A 25259-nucleotide genomic window follows, 5' to 3' on the forward strand; every position below is an offset into this window, starting at 1 on the left:
TGCGGGATTACACGGCGTGCTAACAGCTTGCAATTACTTTCGTAATGACCTGAGGTAACCGAAGGCTCAGGTCAACGACGGCGGGAAGGGACGGCGAATTGAACTTGCAAATTTCTCGCCGCCAGCAGCCCGCTCGCGAGAGAAAGAGCGACTTTTACCTCTCATTGTGCTTGGACGACCGCCAAGAATCCGGAGAATCTTCTGCGGACCGTGTAAACGTCGCGGACACGTTTCGTACGTCACGAAGAACGAAGCTCGTCGTTTTTTTGCGTCACTAACTTACGAGATCGTTAGACCGGTCTTCTACGTTCATATTAAGAAGCCGAGAGATTGAGAATCAAAACCTCTTTCAACTTATTATATTCCAGCATAAGAACGATCGCCGAGCACATCTAAAGTGACAAGCCGCGTTGTCAGCACGAAACTGGAATTATATATTTTTCTTGAATTAATTAACTAATTTTTTAATTTTAATTTTATTTTAGTTTTAATTTAAAAATTATTTTTAATTATACAGACTTGCAATCGAAAAACTTTTTAATATATTATTATTGAGTGGAAATATTGAGTTGTAACATATATTCGTCCAGTTTTTTAAATGTTTTTAATTACGAATATATGTTCAACAATATTACATGCAATACAATTTATCGCGTGTAACAGATTGTTGCGCAAACCTAAATAGTCCACCGAGTTTAAATAAATCCGTAAGAGTCGTTAGAAAAATTTTTGTAAACCTTTATCACCTGTTGATTTCTTAATGTGCGTATTTTCACGTCGCACAAACTTTAAAGTACAAACATACGCGCAATCCTGTCGCTCGTCGTTCCGTGCTTCTCGCATCTGTAGCGATACGCCACGGCAGATAGCAGCCTTCGAAATTACAACCTGCCGATCAAGCTGCGAACTGCTGCGAGGTGGCTCGCAGGTTTCGACGGCTGGAGTAAAGTTTCATTGCGACACCGCAATGAAACTTTCTCGAGCGAGAGAGATGAACGACGTTGATTTCGTCGGATCAGACGCAACGCAGTGCGCGTGTACATCGGAAACGCACCTGCGACGAGGGGTCCCGGCTTCTGTGCAGCCTCTCGTCCCCCGAAATTTCGAAACCGCTTGTCGTGTTCGACCGGTGTCGTCTTATGGCGCGTGTTGCGCGTCTTACCCACGTATACATGCATTATTATCGAATTACCAGGTGCTCCCGCAACGCGGTTTCGTAATCGGGCCAACGTTTCGTCGCCCGCTGAATATTAAAGCCGCGCGGCGTTACGCGAGAACCATTTTCGCGTCCGACACGTTCGCGGACACGCGACGCAAGAAACGGCGAGAGTCGTACTTGCGGATGCACGTGCTTGATGCGCGTATAATTAATACGCGCGCGGTTTTGTTATTGAGGCCCGATATTCCCACGTGTCAAGCTCGCTTTCGCCACCGCGGGAACAGTTACACTCTGGGATGTCTGAAATTGCCGAGGGCGTAACAAGCGTTAAGACGCTGCAATCGCGAAACAAAGGGGGTGCGTCATAGGCAAAGAGGCACTTTTGGGGCACAAGTCGACGCAGGTTGCGTAAAGCGGATTGAGAATTTTTAATAGTCGTGGCTGGATCTGTTCATCAGCAAGGTAATTTTCATCGAAGGGGAGGAATCCACTAGTTGTTGGAAAAATGTTTGAAACATTGAAAAATCTTCAATGTTTATTACGATTCTGGATTGATGTAATTCTTTATTTTTTATATCGGCGGAACAAATATAAATGGAAGAAAAAAACTGTATTCTTGCAACACTTGGCTGCATTATTACTTGAGAATCCGGAGAAGTCTTCGTGAGTGAATTCTGAGTATAAAATTGGGACGTACATTTTACAAGAATCTCTACAAGTAGCAATATCTTTGAAACTTTTATACGGAACAATTATATATGATTTTATTTTCCATTTATTTAATCTCTCTATGTAAGATTCCGTTATCCTATTTATTTGGAAAAAAGCCAACTATGCGGGTACCCGAACACCAGAGTAGCGATAGCACTTCACTTTGTATTTTTCTTCACAATACAACATGATTAGTTTAGAAAATAAAGAAGTTAAAGGAAAATAAAGAAGTCTGTATAATTGATAAGGCATTTGTTTTCGCCGAAAGGTATGCAACTGAAATGCAATAAGCAATCGCAGGGATAAGAAACGCGATGCAAATAATCCGCGACTACTGTTCGGAGCGTTCCTTCACGATCGGCATTTGACTTGTCGGTTAACAATAAAATTGCACACGTACATGTACGTGTTTTTGATCGCATACGCACGCACGTCCGTGATTTCTAATCGCACGACGATATGAATTGTGGACACACTCGTATACGAGCGACTCCTGAGTACGTATATACACGCGCGTAACGTACGTGTAGTGGCTCGGAAAAAGGAAGTAAAAAAAACTTTCTTTTCTGTCTACGATAAATGACGAACTTTCACATATACCTCCTTATGGGACCCGGAACCAAAATCCTCTTGGGCTCGAAACCTTTATTTCGTTCGTGAGATGCTTCCAGCGGACATCAGTACCTTAGACGAAATTAAAAATGCGATTAAAAATCATCTAATCAAGCGAACGAAATGCTGATAATCATTAATAATTATGAATAAAAATGTGCACCTATCCGCTTAATTATTCAGTTTTTTTTATTCTTGACTATAGTGTGTTTATATGAAACACAAGTTACAATTACAATCTGGACCACTTTCGTTTTTCTTGTGCAGTTTCTGCGTGTCATATGCACTGCCATAATTTCATCGCGAATACATTTGCAATATTAATTCATACTTTGCCATTGATCAGCACACGTGCATGCTCGAGAGAAAACTTAATAAGATGTTTATTGCAAGAGTATGAATATAAATGATATTTATTAATTCGACGGAAATTAGAAGCATGGACATTCATTTAAAAATTTTATTTCGTCCATCGATCTTGGTACTTTCACTCAAATCCGACATGTGATTCCGTTTCACAAGTCGATGTAGGCGTATGTAAAGTAACGGATATACGAGAACCGAGGAGAAAATGTGATTTAGATGGTAATAGCAGTAAATGTCACTATTTTGATCTCTGGCTCGGTTTACATTAATTATTACGCAAACGTAATACTTAAATATGCATTTTTACTGTGAATGTCATTCGTAAAAATATTATATCTGTTTTAACACCGATTTTCTCTATTATGCCTGTGTGTATGTGTGTGCATATGTGCGCATTTTTCAAATATTATATTTTTCTATAGATATATACATTTCTCTGAATTATTTAATCTTTATGTTCAAGCAAACAGCATATTACGAAACACGTCTTAATCTTTCATGAGCTTGCACTACTTTTTATCAATTTCGCTTTTTATCAATTAATTCCAGTTTTATGTAATTTTCATATAAAGAAACTTTTAAACAAATATTTTATAAAAAAATTCATACTTTACATTGCATTTATATTGGAAATGTCATTATCGTTCACAGGTTCAAATCAAGAATTAAGATTTGTTCCAATTTTTGTATTCATGTAGATGAGCGGCGATTCTCCCATAGCATTACATTAGTCGATATTTTTAAAATTTGCAAAGCAGTTATGTGTTAATGGCAATTCGAAGGCTGCTTAATTTGCAAAGTGGTCTGCGTTGAACAGTTTAATATTCAGCGTCAAACAGCACGTTACAAAACACGTTACGATATCCCTGCCAAGGCGATAACATAATCTTTACACAACTCAGTTCAGGAAATTCTCATTGCGAGAACGTAGAAGTAAATTTGCTGGCAATCGTCGTACAATTTCGATGTGAATACAAATGTTCGTTAAAAACACGCTCTATCTACAGGTATGTCATTCTGCGATTAAAAATTGAAAGATGCTTTACCAATCGTCGTATATTCTCGCCGTTCTATTACCTAACTCTCGCATCGCAGACTTGTACAAATGAAGTCTCTATCTACAACATGCAATCAGTCCAACTTACATGTATCTCATTATATCTGAAAAATATTATATGTGTTGTTGTGTGTGTATTTTGTACATGCCTCTTATAATCTGACAAATAAGTCATGTTTCAAGTAGTGCAAAATTGCCAGACTGACTCTGGGAACCGCTACAAAATAATACAATGCGTTAGACAAATCGCTCGCCGCCGACAGTAAACTCGACGCGTAAAGCGGTCTGATTAGGCTCCGACAAGTTTGATATCGTTCCCGGCAAAGCGAAACGCAATAATGACGCGTGGAAAACAACTTTGCTGCTTTAACCGCGTGTGTCATTTCGCTCGCGGCGACTAACGTCCAGGAGATTATCGTCGTCATTATGTCACACGCGACCTGACAGACCGACTCCCGTTTACGAGAAACATATTTCGCCTGCTTTTCACTTTTTATCATTCCACCGACAGCCGCGGTTGCGGAGCACGGGTCATTCAAAATCGTCGTAGCAGGAAGTACGGTAATCCAAGTAGCCGAGCGCGATTATCTCGTATTTTTCATCCGCGATGTGTGTCGGGCGTGTATCAGCGGCACGATGTGTAATTCATTATGTCACAGTGGTCGTTCACGTATAAAACAAAAACAATGTGCACCATAAAAATGCAGGTCGATGTTCCGAAAAAGATCTAGAAAGGAAATCTAGAAAGCTCTAACGACGCTGAATTCGATTTGTGTCGTAACCAGCAACGTCCGATTCAGTTCCTAATGCCGTTTCCTCTATCAAATTATGACTATCAAGTTATAATTACTACTAATGAGAAGCACACGGTTCGCTTGTGTTTTTCGAGTAGGAGTTCCAGCGCGTTTCACTTTCCTTGCCGCACACCAACGCGCGGACGTCACCGACGGATCTGGTAGTCGAGCGCGCGAGAGTGCGCGCGTAGCAGTCAAGCGGACTTGTAACATGCTTATAACGGGCAGGACTTCATTGATTCCGATGATTGTCCGCCAATCAAGTCCCATATAATCACGTGACGTGCACGACCGACGATCATTAGCTCAGCTTTTGCCTTCGATATTCCTTGCAGGCACACTTGATCATGGAACTTGAGTTCCGCGAACAAAAGAGTGTTGCTTATGAAATGTTCATCTTTGTCTCTGGCTCAATCAATCATACTGGTACATGAGTGTCGAAAAAAATTCTGCTAAAAACTCATTTCTGATAAGTCGCGATGCGTGCATGTATAAAATGGTAATTTTCTTACCGCTTTACAAAAAAATTATTTTAAATTCGTTATTTTGTTATAAATTGTTTTTGTGTGTTAATCGCGACATGTTTTGCATCTGAAAGCTGACCACTATTAATACTTCATATTGCATTTTAAATAGCTTTTGCAGTATAGTGTGCATATTTCTGATAATATTTTATCAGCATTTATGTTTTATCAATATAGAAATATATTGATACGTAAACAAGGTAATAATAGAGGTGAACTAATCTAACGAATAACGTAGATTTAATAAGCCACATTGTTTCAAGTTTTGCAGTAGCTCAAGCACATGCAAATGAACGAGCTTTTCTGTGATGCAATAATAAATTGTTATTTGTAATTAATACTTAGAATCAAAACGTTTATAATATCAATATCATTCGTTTATACGTACGTTTTTATATACACTTGTATACATATTAATCTAACACACACTTACACACACGTATCTACAAATTTCTAATAAATTAGTGAGGCGTGTTCGCAGTTGTAAATTATTTCTACAATATATGTCTATATGTAAGTAAAGCACGCAAGCAGCATTGTAGCGACATCTGAGGCATCGTCCCACACATCTGCTCTATCGCTACCAAGTTGCCAACAGCTGATTCATATGTAACAATCACATTATTTTACCAGTTGTAGCGGCTTAATTTAATTATATCCAATATTCAATGAGGCTAATTAAAATATATATTTATATTTTGCACTGTAATTATGCATATTGCATTCTCTGTAACATTTTTAATAAAATCACATCCCATCTGTACAACATGCAATAAAATATAATAAAATATATACTTTTAGACACATAAATGTATCGTGCCAGTGAGTATTTGCAGAATAAAATTGCGTAACGCAAAACTGCGAACAAATTGCAGAATAATCATTCAATTCGTCTTCGAGACGTTTCTTTTCTGTTCAGCTTTCGGCCATTTTTTTCTCTTTGTACGATTCGAGTAGTCAAACTTCGACCTATCGTCGTACATTTCGATAGGGAGAGACATTTCGATGATCGATTGCGATGTTCCAAACATTTTTGTACTACCTTTTTGAAAAATATCGTGCACAGTGGTGTGATGCCGATTAAATGCAAGGTCATTTTTTTCACATGAATCGCTCAGTTCTACACTAGCCGTTCTGTCGAACGTATTAGCCGGAAGTATGGCGCATCTCGCGAGAATCGCCAAGCACGTGGTACGAAAATAAACATTTTCGTCTCATTCATCGCGTCACGCGTCATCTCACATACACACTGTAAAAATTCATGCGTTGCAACTGCAGCTTCACGTTGCAGTTTGAACGTATTAGTGTAGGAAATCGGACCATCTAGTGGACAAGCGACGAAACTTCGCCCAGTGATAGCGCGAAAATCGATTTACAATTATTTGCATATACTTTGCTCCAATAATTTTTCAGTGCGCGTGTAAATTTAGATGATATGCCTCTGCATACACAAAAGTGTTGACGTGGTTCCAATGAATTGATAGTGAGAGTTCAGAGAAATCGTACGCAGATATTCGTCGTTATTTATTGCTCTTTGTACTGCCTATCTTCTTAAAAACTTAAATTATTTACATTTCACATTACGTTATCTTTTTGAAAGATCAAGATTTTTTATTCTCTTTTTAATTAGTTAATAAATGCGATAAGAAGCCAATTGATAATTAATATATTACATTATCAAAGATTCATCCGTCCTACACTTTTGTAGCTTTAAAATAAATGTTTAGTTATCTAATGCTTATTTGTTGCAATTTTGTTGCATTTGCTTCTAACAATATTGCGTGTCTATGTAATATATATTTTCACAATCATGAGATTCGAAATAATAAAAATTATGATAACATTTTCACGTGTGAAGCGATAAGCGTTTCGTAATGGTTTTTGAGTAACTGATATGTACTTTGTTAGATTTTCCATTTTGCAATATATCTTGGTGCATGATGTAGTTAAATTTAGCTTTCGCAGATGTTATTTGAACGAGCTAATACGCTTATCAGACATAACATGTTCATCATGCGTAATTCATACGTAATATGATAACCCAGAAAAACATGTTTAAATGACTTGCTCTATTACATTAATACATTTTATTATAGTTTTAAAAAATCGTCACGTAAAATATTATTAGTATACGTAAATTACAATAATTAAATTATGTCATTAATCTTAATTAAAACTGAAAAAATATATTTAAATATAAAGATTGTATTAGAAATTGTTATAATGGAACTAGAGAACAAAACAGATTGATGATATCTTCTTGTTCTAATCTGTTTGTATCTAATCTATTTACTCACGATGACTTTTTAACACTTACCAAGTGGCGATCGTTTGACCAATTGACGTTCGCGCAACAATGACGTTAGTAGATGATGAATTATCAATCTTTGCCGATAAAAGCTTTGCAATTTTGTGTAACGTAACATAAAAAATTATGATTAACAAATGTCAGCTGTCGCCAATAAAATAATTGCTACATCCTTTGCTAGATTTTTCATTTTGCAGAATTTCTGCAACCTTTGTGTATCTGCCAATAAAATTTAATTCGTGACGATTTTATTTAAACAAGCTAATGAGCTTATGAGATATAGCAATTAATTTATACTAATGTATTATTATACATATACATCTGTGTGTCTGTGTGTGTTTATGTTGTAATCTAAAGCTCGTTTAAACAAAATTGCTGAATACAAAATTTGTACAGATTAATATTAAAATATTCCAGCCACGAATTACCACCAGATCCTACAGCAATGCTGCCCCGACAGTTAAAATGTACATTGATGGACAATTTGTAGGTAATTGTAGCATCAAACTTTGTAGTAGTATTTCTATATTACTATTCTCAATTTATGTCATAAGTTTTTTATTCTCTCGCTTTTGACATTTCATGATATGCCTACATATTAAAATCTCATTTTTATAAAGTTTAATAATGATAATTTAATACCAATTTTATACTGTGTAGTATATATTGATATACTGTACAAACATGTTCCGCAAAGGGCAGTATTTTCAAATATTCATAATAAATTGCATTACGAGATACTCTCAGGTGTTTTCACGAGGATATTTATCTTTCTAAAACGAAATGTAGAAGGATTACATAAAGATGACATTTACATATGTCTTCAAGAAAAATGTACTCTATGTTATTACACTCTTTTGTGTGTTATTCGTAGAAATGCAAATATACAAAATTTTACTAATTAATCATTTCTATTTTCCTTTCTCTCTTTCTCTCTATTCCATAGTTTTTACTATAACATTAATGACAAAAAATTGATAAAATTTGGATTAATGGAATAATTATGAATGCGCTGTTATGAACTTGCGAGTTGTCTCAATGCTATAACAAATTATACATGAGTCTGTCGAAATTCTTCTTGCAGACTCTAAGACCACGGAATTCACAGACGTGCACGATCCAGCAACGAATCAGTTACTGTGCCGCACTCCGAAATGTACGAAGGACGAGATGGAGAATGCCGTGCAAAGTGCACGGAATGCATATGAGAAATGGCGGCACACCAGCGTGCTTACGAGGCAAAATTTAATGCTAAAATATCAAGCTCTTATCCGTGGACACTCGGTCAGTTTATTAATGCACATTCTAAATGAAATATTATTATATGATGTGATTAATAAGATGTGAGAAAATGAAGGGTAGTATAAATTTGAACTAATTATAAATTTACACTGAATAATTCTTAAGTTCTATATAAAATAAGAAAAGATGGTGGTAAGTAATAGCAGCCAACAAAGGATATTCATCCATTGTATGGTTTTTTAGTACTTACTATCCAATGAATATTTTACGCATGCAAACTGTGCAAGAGTCTTTTTATTAAATATTTGATAGTAAAAGTTTAATTAAGTCTTATTCATTTACTTATAGAAGGAAATTGCGAAGAATCTCGTAAAGGAAAATGGAAAGACTATGGCCGACGCGGAAGGAGATGTGCTTCGAGGTCTTCGTAAGTATTCTATTGGATTACATATGTACAATTATCTATTATATTATATGTATATATTATATGTATATGCAAATTTATATTAAAAACTATTTCAGAATTTTCGTAAATTAAGCTTATATATACATAAATTTATATAAGAATTATAGTATATGTTATAGTATATTTCAATCTAGACAGTCAAGCGATTAATAAATTAATTATATAACTATTTTTTGTAGCAAATAAAGGCTAAAAATATTTTTTTAATTCTGCCACTATCATTTTACAATATTATTTGCCAGTATGCATATTTGCAATTTTAATAATCTTATTATGTTTAATGTTAATAATAAATGTTTTTCTTCTATAATTAATATTTTGTGATCGACATTTAATAAACAATACTGAATATTGCTCAATATTTAACTATGGGGCGGCAGAGGTTGTCGATGCTTGCGCGTCGATACCGATGCTCCAAATGGGCGAATCCACGGCCAATATCGCCACGGACATGGACATCATCTCATACAAAGTTCCTCTCGGTGTTACCGCATCCATTTGCCCCTTCAACTTCCCCGCCATGATACCGCTTTGGTCGTTTCCGATATCGGTTGCATGCGGAAACGCCGCAATTCTGAAACCATCGGAACGAGTACCAGGTGCGTCTATGATCCTCGCGGATCTCTTCACGAAAGCCGGTGCACCAGCTGGCCTTCTAAACGTTATACACGGCCAACACGCCGCTGTAGACTTCATCTGTGAACATCCCGATATCAAGGCTATTTCTTTTGTCGGTTCTGATCAAGCGGTAAGGAAAATTGAGATAGAAAATAATACCAACTTGTGTTTTATCATAGATCAATTTTTGCGGAACAGAAAAATAATATGCACAGATAAAAAGTCTTCCCTGTCTTTGCTCTTTAGATTATATTTATATATATATATATATATATTGTCTGCGTAAAGTTCACGACGAGAACATTTCGAGAATTAAAAGAAAATTTAACAAGACAATGTGAAGCGAATTTTTCGTGAAAAACGAACGAAATTGAATTTCTCACATTTATAGGGCAAGTACATCTACAAGCAGGGTAGCGCGCACAGCAAGAGGGTGCAGTGCAACATGGGCGCTAAGAATCATTGCGTCGTTCTGCCGGATGCGAACAAAAACAAAACACTCTCGCAGATCGCCGGTGCGGCCTTTGGTGCTGCTGGACAACGGTGCATGGCACTCTCGGTAGCTATCTTCGTCGGCCAATCCAAAGAATGGGTAGCTGATCTAGTGCAAGCGGCGAAGGGGTTGAAGGTAAACGCCGGTCACGTGCCCGGCACTGATCTCGGACCTGTTATATCACCGCAAGCCAAGCAGAGGATCTGCGAGCTGGTCGAATCCGGTATTAAGGAAGGCGCCAAATTGCCTCTCGACGGAAGGGGCATCGTTGTATCTGGTTATGAAAATGGAAACTTCGTTGGACCTACAGTGTTAACCGATGTCAAGGTACAAGATAACATCTTTTGCTATATATATGCTGATTAATAGTAGAAATTTCTCGGTGAAAATAAGACTCGAATTTTAAACTATTATTATAAAAAGATTCTGTTCGCAAATACTCTTTGAAGCTTACATAATGTAAGTACAGTTGGAATATTGTATTGAGAGAGAGTAAACTATAAAGAAATTATTAAAATATTCTGACACGCTATTTGAAAATGTCCAAGATAAAGGTTGACATTAAATAATTGCGTTAATTAATTTTCGTGACTGCTCTTTCATACAGAACAAAATTAAGAGAGTCGTATCATAATTTATTATTCGATGTAATTTGCATATATCGATCGTTTTGCTGCAGCCTACGATGAAGTGTTACACGGAAGAAATATTCGGACCCGTTTTGTCGTGCATATTCGTCGACACGACCGACGAGGCCATCGACATCATCAATAAAAATCCTTATGGCAATGGCACGGCAATTTTCACGACAAATGGCGCGACGGCTAGGGCATTCGTGAACAGAATCGAAGCCGGTCAAGTCGGCATTAATGTTCCTATACCCGTCCCCCTGCCGATGTTCAGCTTCACCGGCAACAAGGGTTCCTTCCTCGGCGATACCAACTTTTATGGAAAACACGTGAGTGCAGCTTATCTTGTGATTTCAGTGTAATAAATCAATCTACATATCCTGTCGGTGTAATCTTTTTATAACAAGTTTTAAACGATTAATTATTTTTAATTACCGCTTTATTCTTTACATTTTTTATATGCATATTAATGCTCTTATCACTGTTGTGTTAGGGGGTAAATTTCCACACGCAAACGAAGACAATAACTCAGCTGTGGAGATCTGGTGACGCTAGCAATATCACTTCGTCGACAGCGATGCCTACTATGCAATAAAGTACAATTTTATTATAATATGCCAAATAATAATATTAAATAATACAATATTCCAAAAATCAGATATTTTGAAATTCTGCAATGCCATATGATGGTGTACATACATAAACAATGTCTTCCATTGTACAACTACAAATCACATAAAAATCACATTACATCCGAGTACAAACTTGTTACTGTTCTAACTTTGACAATAGTCTAGATAGGGGTTGTGTATATTTTTTTATGAGCACAATAAATCTGCTAGAAAATATCGATTTTTTATTCACAGTTCAGAGAGATTTGTTTTCGAGACGATCTTGTATAAATGTTTGAGATAATATTTCCATTTATCCAGAGCACGTAAAGCAGAAGTAAACTCGCTTTTCTTGTGTTAAATGAACTTCAGCTATAATTTACCCTATTATAAACTTGATCCGATTCAGTATCCGTTACTGAAAACTTATAATCGCAGGTGCTCCGAACTAGTCAACTATCCGCATATATTACTCGCGCTACACAGGCTTCCCTTTCGTGCATCGCATCACTTGCACGTGGGGGCGAGACACAACCGCGGTGTCTCTTGCTGTAGCAAGTTGTGAGAGATTTCGAGCTAACTAAAAATTCCTTGTAAACGTATCGAGGCTATTTTGCATTTCCCCGATGTAACTCGCGTAACGGCAGGCAGCGAACGCGAATATTTCCGTATCGATCGATCCCCGCTCAGTAACAACCCGCGATCGTAATTCGACGCGCCGGGCGGTGCCAGGCGAAAATGTGCCTAACGCCCGACAGCATAAGCGTCGAAAGAAGTTCACGGTCGACACCTTCCGATTCGTCCTTGAACCCTCGGTGCTTCGAACCGGCGCGCAAACGTCCGTCCATCGACGATATTCGTCGACGAAGCAACGACTTCCGGCAGCCGGGAGCGGTGTATGCGCCGACGCGCGCACCCCGTCGTCGCCGTCGTCGTCGGGCCGCATCTGCGCATTTTCCAGCTGAGTTTCCCTCACAGGCGAGGTTCTCTGCCTGTCCCGGATTGTCGTGTACGCGCCGACACACCAGGCCGGCAGGGAAACGTACGGGAAATCGACACGACTACCGTTCACATATCGTGAGTACGCCGACACGCATTTCCGATCGAGCAGCGACCTCCACGTAGCTTGCTTGCACCCCCGTTCTCTTTCCCTCCGTAGAAACCTTTATTTAATTAGATTTTTCGTTCAACAGATAGACGATTGCGAGAATTATTTATATTCTTCGTGACAGACCATCGACGTCGATCGACGTCGAGATCATCCACTATCAGAAATTCGACGTGTGTTCATTCTGTCATTCATTCGAAAATGTCGAGGGCTGACTGTTGAATTTCTTCGCTCGTCGGCGCTCGATAACCATTCCGTAATTTTTTAAACAAGCTGTTAGCGTCAACACCGGTTAAGCGGAACGTAATTGGCTGTCTTGGTTCTAATTTCCGGCGTGTCGTACCAAACGTGTACTTCAACATAAAAGTCGATAGCGTTGATAACATCCACCGTATGATTACGAGTACGATTATTTTTATGATCGAAAAAAATAAAATTTAAATGCGTACACTCTGTGTTTCCGAATGGTAATATCTAATTTTAAATGTACGTCCACGTATTATAATTTCTTTATGACTAATTTCTTTTTCTGAATATTGAATAAATAGTAGATTTGCTTCACAAATATGTGCAGAAAAGAAAATCTTGTTTAAATGGAAACGAAACAATCCCCATATTTGATTGAGATTTATTTTCGTCTATGCGTGTCAAGCAGAATATTAATCGCAGATATTCCAGTTTTGTCTTCTATATCTGCTATCTTATTGACATACTTGGAACAAAACGGCTTTTAAATGTCAAGTGCGTTTTGCACAAAGCAATTCAATTACTTTATTTTTACTTTTGCTTTATATACTTTGATTAGACATTATTTCATAATTAAAATTTGTATCGAGGAGGGGGAGGAAGTGACCTGTCGAATTTATTGCTATATTTAAATCCTCCGCGAAACTTTTTTAAATAAACAGTACCGTGAAAATAAATAAAATCATTTTTAAACAAAGGCAATTTTATTTTTAACAGTATTTAATCACTCACAGTCGGAAATAATTTCAAATCATTTTTACCGAAAAGCATTATTATTCTTGCAAAGAATAATTGTAAGACTCTTCACATACAATAACTTGTAAAATTATTATAAGAAAATTTAACGGAACAGATTAGAAGATATTTTTCTAAAAATATTTTGTATAATTCATCTTTCTCTCTTTCTGTAATATTCCTTTCTTTCATAAAATGTATGTTTAATGCACTGACTTTTTTTGTGCAAGAAAATCTTTATGTAGAAAGACATCTTGACATAGCGCCTTAATTAAAGTTTTTAATATATTCATCATCAATTCTTTATTATTTCGAGAAAGTTCCGGACTCAATCCCTTTGATTAAACAGATTTTTTTAATAAACAGCTGTACTGTAAAAACAGGAAAAGTAATAATCATTAAAACATTAATAACTTCGGCGACATGCGGATCGGTCACATCATCGCCTTTCCTTCGATACAACGAAATTCTTTCTGACAACTTGAATAATTATGTATGAAATGGAAACGTGATGTTTGGCTGTACCATGATTTGACAAGAAATGGATTACTTCATATCGTATGTTCTCCTGTATATTCTAAGGAAATCTTTATTTCCTTTGCATTATATTCGTGCGCTTTATAACTGATCTTTTGCGAGATAATAAATGTCAGAAGAATATATATCTTGAAATACTCTTATGTAAGTTGATTCTTTAAGAATAAACACGGGACAATCTCAAGAAATATTCTTATAAACATGTTGATTTGTCAATTATTAGTAGCAAAATAGAAACGTACATGATAACTTTACGATACGATCGTAATCGTACAGTAAAAAACTTCTGACGAATCATTGCCGGTTGTTTCATACAAAATAAATCCCAGATAAATATTTTTTTAAATATAATAGCTTGTTCCACAAATCATACTGTGTCTAACTGTTCGTTAAATAAACTATCCGAAATCGTGATATCGAATAAAATGGTATATCTTAATTTTGCGATAGTATACAATACGCGATTTAATATCCGTTTCAATAGCGAAATACAAATCCAATTCAAGCGTCATAAATTGCCGGTTTATTCAGCCTGCTGTTCTCAATTACAATAAAACTAGACATTCCTACTACAGCATAAAAAATTAAAAAAACACATCTGCACTGAATAGCCTTGCACTATCAGAATAAAAAAGAGAATAAACAAGAATATACCACGGAGAAACGGATGACAGAACCGTGTATTTTCAGTCGGGATCGCTGTCGTTTAACAAGATCTATTTCGACAGGTCAAATAATTATGTACAAAACGGTGCGGAAAGGCGATGCCAGCTTGCAGTACACGATACTGCCGCAGACGGATCAGTTCTCGTCCGGCGGATTCCCGCAGACTTCCGGTAAACCGCGGCCGAAAATCATCAAGTACACGATGGGCACGGTGATGGTGCTGATCATCCTATCGTGCGTGGCTACGCCGTTTCTGATGAATCAAAACGATCACAATCTCTTCACCAGCACGATGCTGGCGATGAGCCGAGTCGAGCCAGTTAGGAACACGTCGAGAAGCCAAACGAAGGATGTCGGTGTGAGTAAGAACAGAAACAAGATCCCGGCCACGACAGTGTCGACGACTGAGGTCACCAAGAGAAAAGACCTCGAAGATGGCACGACTTCCATCAACAAAATTCTTCATGGGGAGGAAGAGGACAAAGAGGAGGCGGTGATTGACGATGCAACGTTAGCAGGTATTGTTTTGCTTAAATTCTGGAGGGAATGGTACGTGCGAGATAATTGCCATCGAAATGTGCTATAAATATTTTAGATATTTCTCGAGATATTTTAATTAGTAGAATTATTGTCATATTCGATATTTTTATTGGTGTTTATTGAGAGATATTTTTTTTATAAAACAAATTACTTGTATTCAGTTTTATAAAGTAAATTAATGCATTTAATATAAAGTAGCATTTTATCACAAAATAATATATTCTCTCGCCTTTTTGTTCACCTTTAGATACGCCGGAAATCAGTGCACAAGCGACACTGAGCATGGAAACATCGACGGGCGGCCACCAAACGACAACGGTTTCCGCTCTGTCACCGATAGTGAACTTATCGACATCGTCGACGACGCCGAAGGTGTCTTCGAGCAGTACGACGGAGGACACGAAGACGATGAGCACGCCGAAGAAGCCGAAGATGCCGAGGGTGACCCTAAAGCTGCGGGAGAACGAGACCATACCGCAAATGTACATGAAGGCGGGGATAGCTTCGTACAAGAAGGGCAACATCACCACCAGCGTCCTCGCGCCTCGCCTAAGTCTGGAAGGCTTGATATTCAAAACGCCGGAAGGCACGATAAAGCCCTGGCCGCAGAAGTGGTTCTTCAGCGATCCCTCGGCCGACTTCCAGTGGAAGGTAAGTGCTCCTATTTCTCCATCAAGCATTCGCACGTCCCCGGAGAATTGAGCCCGAGGGGAACTGAAGTGTCATGCATTTCGATAAAGTGCATCGATCACGCGAATCATCCACGCAAATATCGCTGACTTGACGATCTCCCTCGCGCATTTTGATTTTTCCCACTTCTGGAATCCCGAAGCGTCTTCTTGAGTAAGTTCTCTTCGAACATTCTTGGTTCTACAATGCCGATCATCCTTCTTCTGTTGATCACTCGCTTTTCGTTTGAGCAAAATTCTTTGAACATTCTTCGCTCGACCTTTTCCTTCGCTCTAATTCTTATTAATCTTTTATTTAACACAGATGTGCTTCACAAGAATTCGTTACATTTTAGACAAACGTATTGATGCTTCGAGACCGTTCAGAGCGCTGTTCCTCATTGGAGGATTCCCTTTTTCACTTTAAAACGGTTCTAGATTTATCAGCCGCTATGAAAAATTCCGGCGTTATTACACTTTACAGGATTTTATAGGGTAATTTCGCTGCCCCTGTCTGATCTTCGCAGGATATATTGCGTCACTTCCGCATTCTTCTCATACTTTCGAGTCTGGTGGTCGTCTGGCCTCTCGACTCGAAATTTTGTGTCCTGCATAAATATTGATCGCGTTGCACCAAAGACATCTAAACTGAAGCAGTCTGTCCAATCGATAGGCAGAGCATGTTCGTGAATCTAAAAGCAGACGAGGAATCGCTGGGAACCTTTATTTTTCCCGCACGTTCCCCACCGGGGACAGCGGGCGTACTTTTATTTCCTTGTTGGAGGATTGCAGAACGTGACGTTATATATAACAATTTCTCTGAAATGTCTCACGATATCTTGCGCTTTATTTTATATATATATATATTTATATATATATATTTACTCTCTTTTACTGTCTTTCTTACTGCTCCTTTTTTTCCATTTTTCATAGCGAGATTTTCCGCGCAAATGAATCTGCAGCAAAAGAAAAGGCTGCTTTCTTAAAACACCGACCTCGACTGGCCAATCAATATAAAAGCCGCGTTTTCTCTCTTGAGCCGATAGAGCCGATAACGCTTACTCGTTACTCGTCCAGAATGCTTGCGCTGCACCTCCGATTTTACGGGGACCGCACATGCGTCATTAGAAGAAAGCAATCGTAAATCGCGCCAGAAATCCTTTGGAGTTTCTCGCGTTTACGAGGAAACTCTCGAATAACATTTTCAGATAAAATTTATTCGGAGCTCATTATGACTTTATTGAAATCTACAAATTTCATTTTAGTCACCCGGACTCACTCTACAGTTAATAAAAATTCACCGACCCGGAAAGTAACTTCCCTGCTAAAAATGCGCCGACGAGGAAAATAATCTGCTGGGCAGTTTTGCCGAAATTTTCTCGCCAAATATTTCCGCCGCCTTATCGCGCTTTATCGCATTTGTCCCGGCGCTTTTTAGTGCTGTTATATATTTAAGCGGACTTATCGAGCTAACGGCCGCCCGCCGAACAGTTCTCTCGCTTTATCCAATTTTCATAAATTGTGCACAACGCAGTAATGCGCTCTACTTTACGACGTGCCATCCCCAGAACGCCTTTTACGGACGGGGTGCTTAATTCGCCGTAGAATTGAAAATACCGGCGGCGAGATGCGCGCGAAGGATTAATAGGATCTTGAGTACCTGCTAATTCATATATTTACCGCTACCGGCCGCTCGCCGGTATTATGTATTATGTGATGCCACATATTGTATATATATACATTTAGTACGACGATGTCTGTGCTATTTTGCGTTTTGCATATTAAACGGTAACTGAGGCAACAGAGAGTAGCAACAACGAATTTGCCGATGAATATTCATCCCTCAGTAGATAAGGAACAATGCGGATCATATCGCGGGTTCATGCAGGCATCATTAATGAGGATCGTTCTCGATTTGTGAACTATTGCAAAGAATAACGAATATTCGCGGGAATTATTTCGCAAATATTGTCTTTCACTTTTAAATAAAATGCTATTTTATTGATTACATGAGTAAAATTGATCGGTTTGATGTAAATGCACTATTTCTACACATAGCTACAGATATTTAAAAATGGGTCGTTTTCTTCCACATCTCTTACATCCAATCAATCGGAAATATTTATTTTTACACTGCCCTATTGTAATTTTCTGACGTTGCAATATCACGGGTCGCAACGTAAATTTATTTAATGCCCGGAAAACGTATAATAGATTGGTACACGTCTTGCGTCACGATCGAAATATTAAGTCGGATTCCGCGAACGGCAAACGCAAATAGCTGTACTAGCGGAGAGGCTCGGTGGTATTAAACGGAACACTATCGTGAATTCCGTGCATTACGCGATGCACAAATCAGAATTTCAAGCAGGTTATTGCGCCGATAGCCGACGGGAACCAGCAGCGAAAACGTATTATCGTGCACGCAAAGCTGTAGGCCGACGTTTGACCTAATAGCGAATTAAAGCAGTCGGTGCGCAATCGATCTCAAAGGATGCTTTACTTCATTCAACAATATTTGATGAACATCGTTCAAAGGATAGCAAATAATCAGGGAAATTGAGAGTCATTGTGGAGGAAATGTACTATATTTCAGATATAATACGGCGTATTTAAAAATCAAATTTTATTTCAATGAGATAAAATACAATATGTTCCATTCTACTGATTTATATCTGTTAAAAAGATTATAATGTTTCTGTACAGTTTTTATTATTATACATATATTATATAAATTTAATTCTACTTTGCGTACTTAATAGACATGTATTTACGTAAATTAGAACGTGCAAGTTCATAAAATCTCGACTGTCACATTTCAATAATACATTATATATTTATGCAATATATAAACCGCATAAATATAAAAATAAATGTAATATATACGTATAAAATATCGGATAAATTAATCTCTCGATATTAATGCACTCTATTTACTCGATTTGTCGCGAAAGTGTCGCGAAACAGGTATTAAATACAGTAACAGGCATTTAATACAGAAACATGCGGGCAAGCACAAAAAAGGCAAATCGGAACGCTCGATGTGTTTTATCCCAGCCTGATGAAAATATTCCACGCAATGGTAATTTATGGAAACATAGAAATACGAAAAAGAAAAGTGCATTATTCAATAGCTTGTGCAAATAAAATCAGTTTGCCAGGATAGCTGTCGCATAATAAGGCCGTGCAACTAACGTTGCTTTATCGAATTCACAGGGCTCGACCCAGATGCCGGTCACAATTTACATCGTCCTCGCGGGACTGGCCGCCCTGGCGAGCGTCAGCATCGTCCTCATGTTTTACGTGCAACGTAAAGCATCGAGACGTCACCGGCCGAACGTCGAGGAGCCGGAAGTCGAGGAGCACGAGGAGGACAAGTCGACTCTGCTGGGCGCGGAAAATCAGGAAGCCGAGGAGAAGGAATAAATTCCGCCGACGAGCACGACGCACCCTTGCACAGCGCGCGTAAGACTTGCCTATTTTTACAACACACATCTCTCACCGTTAGGTTTAGGGTCTTCCACGTCGAGGAGAGTTGAGGAAATCGCGGGGATTGCGGGGAGAGGAATTTTTTTACGACGCGGCCAGTTGACCGGGGAAATCGCGAAGCGAACGCACATCCGGGTGATTGACGCCTGAGTTGAGAATCTGCACGCAAAATTCGTTTATCGGGCTTATCGTCGCGCCATGACGGTTCCTCAAATACGGGATCCGCTCGCGCGAGCGAGAAACGATCACGTACAATCATAGTTAGCGTTGGGTTCTTTATTTGGAGAAATCCGATTTTGTACATGTTTTTTAATGAATTAGCGATGGACTAGTTAAGTTGATTACGATAGCGATATAGTTCGATTAGCGATGCGACATGAATCTTGCGACAGTCGAGTTTATTAAAAAATTGAGCGAGATTTCTGTTATTTATATTTTATAAACTTGCGATGAGACACGGTGGGTTTGCGAAAACCCGCCGCGTTGAACGCACAATCGTGCGTGAAGACAAACTATATATATGCAGAGGAAAAATACGTACCTCACTGGCAAGTTAAGGAGACCAAAATTTGTAAATCTATTCAAGAAAGTGAAGAAGAAGAATAACAGAAAAGTTCTTCTACTTCTTTCAGAAATTTATTCAGTTTTCACATGGAAATTACAAACGCGATTTAGCAATGTTTAAAAAAGCGTCTCGAGAATATTACAGTTATTTTTTCTCATGACTCTGATTCGTGTGAATTAATTTTGCAATATATGCGTAACAAAAGAATGCAAGAATTACGGCAAAGATCATTGTAAACGGTAATGAGAAACTAGATTTGTATACCGAGAAATAAGATAAGATTATAGTGAGGAGGAAGATTTACATGAAATTTAATCGAAAGTATACGCGATAGTAAATGTAAATGAACGGAAAAAATGTAAATTCATTACAGAGCTTTCCATTCTTGGAGCTTTTATGCGCGTCTCAGAGTTAAGACATTATCATATAAATCACATGATTCTAGGAACTGATAGGGGTCTCCTTAATTCGGCCTGTACTTGCTAAACTTTCTATAATGTACACGAGATATACGTATGTATATGATTACAAGGTATTATGTATACGTGTGTCGACTTTTCTAGCGAATCTCAAAAGAGTGCTTTCTGACTTTCTGACTTTCAGTCGGAATTCTATCTACGTATGAAAATAGCCGTACTGCCAGCTACAATGGAAGGTCAGCTTTCCAACCCCGTTTAATTAAAAGTGATATTTGACGAACGTGCTATCGGGTGTATCGTTCAATTGATATCCGCATGCCGTTCACTCGGCGATATCCATCATACGCGGAAATGTAATGCAGTATTTTGCAAAATATTTCAAATAGATTGACGATATTACAATTGGAAATATGTATACGTGTGACTTGTGTTTTGTATTATGTTGAATTAATCCAAAAGAGCGATAGGGAGATTTAATTATAGGTAGCTCCATTAACGCCTCGTCTCGCTAAAAGTACAATATGGAATTATTTATGTAAAAGTGTGGGGCAACAGAATCATTTTGTATGATTGATTAACAGTTCATAAAACTATGCAAGTTATATTTTGCCAAAACTGGGATTGCTATGAACGTGCGTTACATACACATTATTATTATACATTAACATTAGCGTTATGTATGTCGTTATATATGTATAAAAAAGTATACCGCCATTGCGGAAATGTGCACTTTAAAGATACAATGTTCGATAAGCGGACATATTAAACATTCAAAGCAAAACAATTTTGAAAATATTAATTTCAATGTATTTCACACTTTATAAATGTTTAAGTTTCGTTTAATATGCCATAATATATAAAAGTGATTTAAAGTGCTTTTACTAAATTTCATTCTTTCGGCTGAAAAAATAAGTATCTAGAGATACCGGATATTGGATAGAGTATATCGTACGGTGAAGCTGTTAATTACAGATCCTAATCTTAATTCTCTCAATTAATCTAGTTGATAACTTAATTATGTCTGACAACTTCCAGATCACTTTTATCTCTTTCTTACGAATTCAAGCGATTGTTGAGAGATCTGTTAAGCGGTATGCAAGCGAGATTTAACTATATGAGCTTCAAGTAAGGATAATATTCGTAAAATCGAATCCAAAGGTCGGTGTTGCTGTTTCATTTTATTTATGGCAAAACGCAAGATAAAGCTGTAACGATAGTTACACGATAAGAAACGCGACGCTTATGCAAGCGCACTGATGATTCGCTTCGGAATCTAGTGTTCGTTTATTACGTAATGGCGATAACTAGTTGACCTAACTTTGCAAGTTGTTTACCGTCTGTAAGATCCATTATATTGATAGATCATTTCTACCCTTTCCGATTCAATGGTATTTCATGTTCGATCATTTTTATTTTATAGACTCGCAACTCGCAGTAAGTTGTGCGACATTCTATAGTTTAATCGCGTGACATGTTGCAGGGAATCACACAGATAATGTTATGTTTCAGATTTCGAAAACATCTAAACTTACAATAATGTATGTTATCTGTAAGAGTCTTACAATTACTTGAAAAGAAGCGACTGTCACATCAATGAATAGTTAAATAGACTAGGTCACGAAAGTATTCATTGTAAATGGAAACACATTTGCAAAAATAATCAGCGAAAATTAATGCGACACATCAGAAAGCGATTATGCTCGCTTTCTGACGTTTGCGATTAAAAATTCAGATTGCCCTGTTATTCATAAATTAGATTTAAGTTAATGGAGGATCAAAACTGAAAGCTTCATGTAAACAATGCACTTTTAGCCATGTCGTTACACAAAATTTTATGCAAAATTTTTTTCGGGTCAAAGAATCATAGCTGCGTGATCATACTGCTAAGCAATTTCACAAAATTCACTTAATTTTATGTATGCTGTACATTGTAATTTGTACATTGTCGTTAAAGTTGAAATCACAGTGTCGTATCGTAAAACGATGCGAGTTACACAGCCGCAAATTTACTCTAGGGACGCTCACTGAAAATGCAAGTACAATAAACGACGTATTATCACGATTGTCACGCTCACTTACGTTGTACATGCATTTCATAATGACACTTTACTCATCCTGCTATAAGTAACGAGAAAAAAATTTCATCACAGTGCTGTAATTAACGAGAAAAACACTTCACTACGATATGTATGCGTGTGTGTGATTGTACATTTAGTTCAACGCGTGATAAAGTTCTTGATAAAATTTTCGCTTAATTAAGAAGCGATTTGGGCAATTTCGATCTTTGATCGTTTCTGCTTGTAAATATATCTCGAAGAATTTATAATAATTTCTCAGTATTCAGTAAAATTTACTTATTTATTTTGTTCATATTTTTGCATATTATATTAATAATATATTAACATATTTTTTTTAGACTAAAATCTCTGTTTTGCGCTTTGTTATTGCGCTTATAAATTTTCAATATTGCGGTTGTTCCTATATTCTTTCAGAAGGATATAATTTATTTCATTGTTTCATATAATCGTTTATATTAACTTTTATCTTTGCCTTTTGTTAACTAATTTATCAATTTTATCATTATTTTTATTATTTTATTATTGTCTGTTGTATAATAATGTACATAATTTATTACTTCTATAATTGCAAAGGACATTGAAACGGAAAGTTTCTTCTTGGTATATAAATGTTCTATTTAGTTAAATAATCTGAAGCTGTTTAAAAAAAGATATAACAGTTTGTTGAAATATGTTAATTGTAAAGTATTTTGTAAATAATGATTAAATTTTAAGCGTCTGCGAGTCGTTATTAGCACCGAATATTAAGAAATAATTTTTTATTTGATATGTTGAGCAATTCTGCAGCAAAGTCGTGCACAACTTATGATTATCGTGCTATAGGCGGATAAGAGAGGAAGCAGGGAATTTGATAGCTCTATCGGTACGAAATATATTTAAGGAATCTAAAATTAAGGATATAAAATTTAAATCGTATACTAACCATTTTTGTGACTTTTCATGTATTGAACTTAAACTCTTACGATATCTACTTGAGTGCGACTGCGAAATTCGAGGCTCATGATGTGCGAAATTATTTATAAAGCATCTAACGAATAATTGAAAAAAGAAAAAAAAACTATGATATAAGCTCACCACAGGATAAAAACGAGAACACTTTTTCCCTCTTGTACACCAATTTTCCGTCACGTTGTATTTACTTGAATGTGATAGGTCGGTTTTTGAGAAAGTCATTAGAGGACTTATGAGAGATATAACGCTCAAATGAATAATTTTTCAAGACTTTTGCCGTTTCGTGAAAATCGCACGAGATAAGCGCGTCGTAGAAGAAGCGAGAGAAAAAATCGTTCGAAAATCGGTCGCGTGATTTTCGAGAGACGGATATTCCGAGGACTCCGCGCCGATAAACAGCAGTATGCACAGGTAGAGCATATATAAAAGCGAGAAAAAATAATGATAATGTTCGATGCGTTTTCGAAAGAAATAAGAAACTCATAAGTGACACAATAGTGCTGTAGCTGAAGAGAAAGACGGTTATAGTTTCTATTTTGAAGATTATATTTTTTTAACTTTATTAATTTTTGACTTCCACGTACATGTATAAAAAATGAATACAAAAAAATATATATATACAAATTATAAATATGATGGAACTATAATAGACTATTGTATATACATATACACGTATATTTTAAACAAGACCGTGTAGCGCAATCACAAAATTGTGCGAAATATTGTAGCTTAATAATTAAAATAACGGCAAGGTGAAAAAGATAAAAGAAATTAAGCGATTCGAAACAGCGAAAATGAGGTATCTGAGTATATCTTATCGTCAGTCAAACTGCAATAAATTATAGTCATTTATTACTGCAAGCGACGAATTAACTCACAAAAGAAAGAAAATTATTTCTCATAAACGTTTCCCAAATACGTTTCTAATTTGCAGAGTAGAATTTCACCCAAACACTCTTAAGTTTGATTTGGGAATCAATGGGATGACGAGCGCTTCCTGGAATTGAATCCTATTGATTAAGTCCTATTGATTGCATCTATACATTTGCGGTTAGAAGATACACGGATGTCGGATCATCAATGATCCACGTTGGATCCACGTTACACGGTCTGCTCGCATTAGCTAGCTTAGGTAGGCCAAACAATTCTATGTACATATATTACTAACATTGTATGTGCGTAGACTCGAAGTGTCTGCGTAAGACGTGGCGGATAATCGATCATTTGCATTTGTAGATTCACGATTTGGAAAATTACTGTGATAACAGTGACAGAAAGCCCTGTCGACTAGAAGAGGTAGAAACTGATACACGTGTATCAGCACGCACTTAAATACATTTTTATTAAGAATTATCAGACAAAGCGTGACTTTTTACAATACGGTTAATCACTGATCTCATTCAAGCAGTGCACGTAATGTGCTAATCTTCCGCCATAATCCTATCGGATGCCTCGATTCTACACGTGTGTCTTGACAATCACGATGCGGCTTACCGATCGTGGTCCGTTTATTATTGAGAATTGAATTGTTAATCGAAGTTGGGAATGGACTAGCTCACGCCTGATTAGGGCCTATAAGTGTATACAAACAAATAAAACGTTAAGAAACGATTTCGCAGTGTCTGAATCTTGCATTTGGATTGAGTTGCATCGCAAAGCAACAATTA

At 37.2% G+C, this 25259-nt stretch overlaps 2 protein-coding genes and 1 long non-coding RNA gene across 5 annotated transcripts; 2 read left to right on the forward strand and 1 right to left on the reverse strand.

Annotated features, from left to right (window-relative positions):
* Nucleotides 1-585: 585 nt before the first annotated feature.
* Nucleotides 586-6133, reverse strand: LOC105277881. Its single transcript, XR_002193168.2, has 2 exons — nt 4756-6133; nt 586-2554 (listed from the first exon to the last, which is right to left on the reverse strand). It is a non-coding gene; the product is annotated as an uncharacterized LOC105277881 (long non-coding RNA).
* A 144-nt stretch (nt 6134-6277) lies between these two features.
* LOC105277882 (probable methylmalonate-semialdehyde dehydrogenase [acylating], mitochondrial) lies at nt 6278-11827 on the forward strand. Of its 3 annotated transcripts, none has more exons than XM_026972204.1 (8): nt 6278-6414; nt 7949-8021; nt 8616-8815; nt 9122-9200; nt 9620-9987; nt 10249-10677; nt 11030-11308; nt 11473-11827. In XM_026972204.1, exons 1-8 carry the CDS (start codon nt 6382-6384, stop codon nt 11572-11574), a joined length of 1563 nt encoding a protein of 520 aa, XP_026828005.1. In that variant the 5' UTR covers nt 6278-6381; the 3' UTR covers nt 11575-11827. The 3 variants fall into 3 exon arrangements, with proteins under 3 accessions (XP_026828005.1, XP_026828015.1, XP_026828009.1); XM_026972208.1 differs by lacking the exon at nt 6278-6414 and adding an exon at nt 6448-6725; XM_026972214.1 differs by lacking the exon at nt 7949-8021 and having other exon boundaries at nt 6289-6414.
* Nucleotides 11828-12517: 690 nt separating this feature from the next.
* LOC105277883 lies at nt 12518-25203 on the forward strand. Its single transcript, XM_011336569.3, has 4 exons — nt 12518-12667; nt 14945-15400; nt 15670-16073; nt 19307-25203. Exons 2-4 carry the CDS (start codon nt 14956-14958, stop codon nt 19514-19516), a joined length of 1059 nt encoding a protein of 352 aa, XP_011334871.1. The 5' UTR covers nt 12518-12667; nt 14945-14955; the 3' UTR covers nt 19517-25203.
* The last annotated feature ends 56 nt before the right edge of the window (nt 25204-25259 follow it).

Source organism: Ooceraea biroi, chromosome 1 (genome assembly GCF_003672135.1).
Source record: "Ooceraea biroi isolate clonal line C1 chromosome 1, Obir_v5.4, whole genome shotgun sequence".
NCBI lineage: Eukaryota > Metazoa > Arthropoda > Insecta > Hymenoptera > Formicidae > Ooceraea > Ooceraea biroi.

Bases quoted from the DNA above. Each gene is read 5' to 3' on its own strand.
- LOC105277882 (XM_026972204.1), top strand. From the start codon at position 6,382: ATGGCGCATCTCGCGAGAATCGCCAAGCACGTG. The intron at 8,816-9,121 runs GTCAGTTTATTA...ATTTACTTATAG, and splicing joins CTCTTATCCGTGGACACTCG to AAGGAAATTGCGAAGAATCT. The intron at 10,678-11,029 runs GTACAAGATAAC...GTTTTGCTGCAG, and splicing joins CAGTGTTAACCGATGTCAAG to CCTACGATGAAGTGTTACAC.
- LOC105277883 (XM_011336569.3), top strand. From the start codon at position 14,956: ATGTACAAAACGGTGCGGAAAGGCGATGCCAGCTTGCAGTACACGATA. The intron at 15,401-15,669 runs GTATTGTTTTGC...GTTCACCTTTAG, and splicing joins TGACGATGCAACGTTAGCAG to ATACGCCGGAAATCAGTGCA. The intron at 16,074-19,306 runs GTAAGTGCTCCT...TCGAATTCACAG, and splicing joins CGGCCGACTTCCAGTGGAAG to GGCTCGACCCAGATGCCGGT.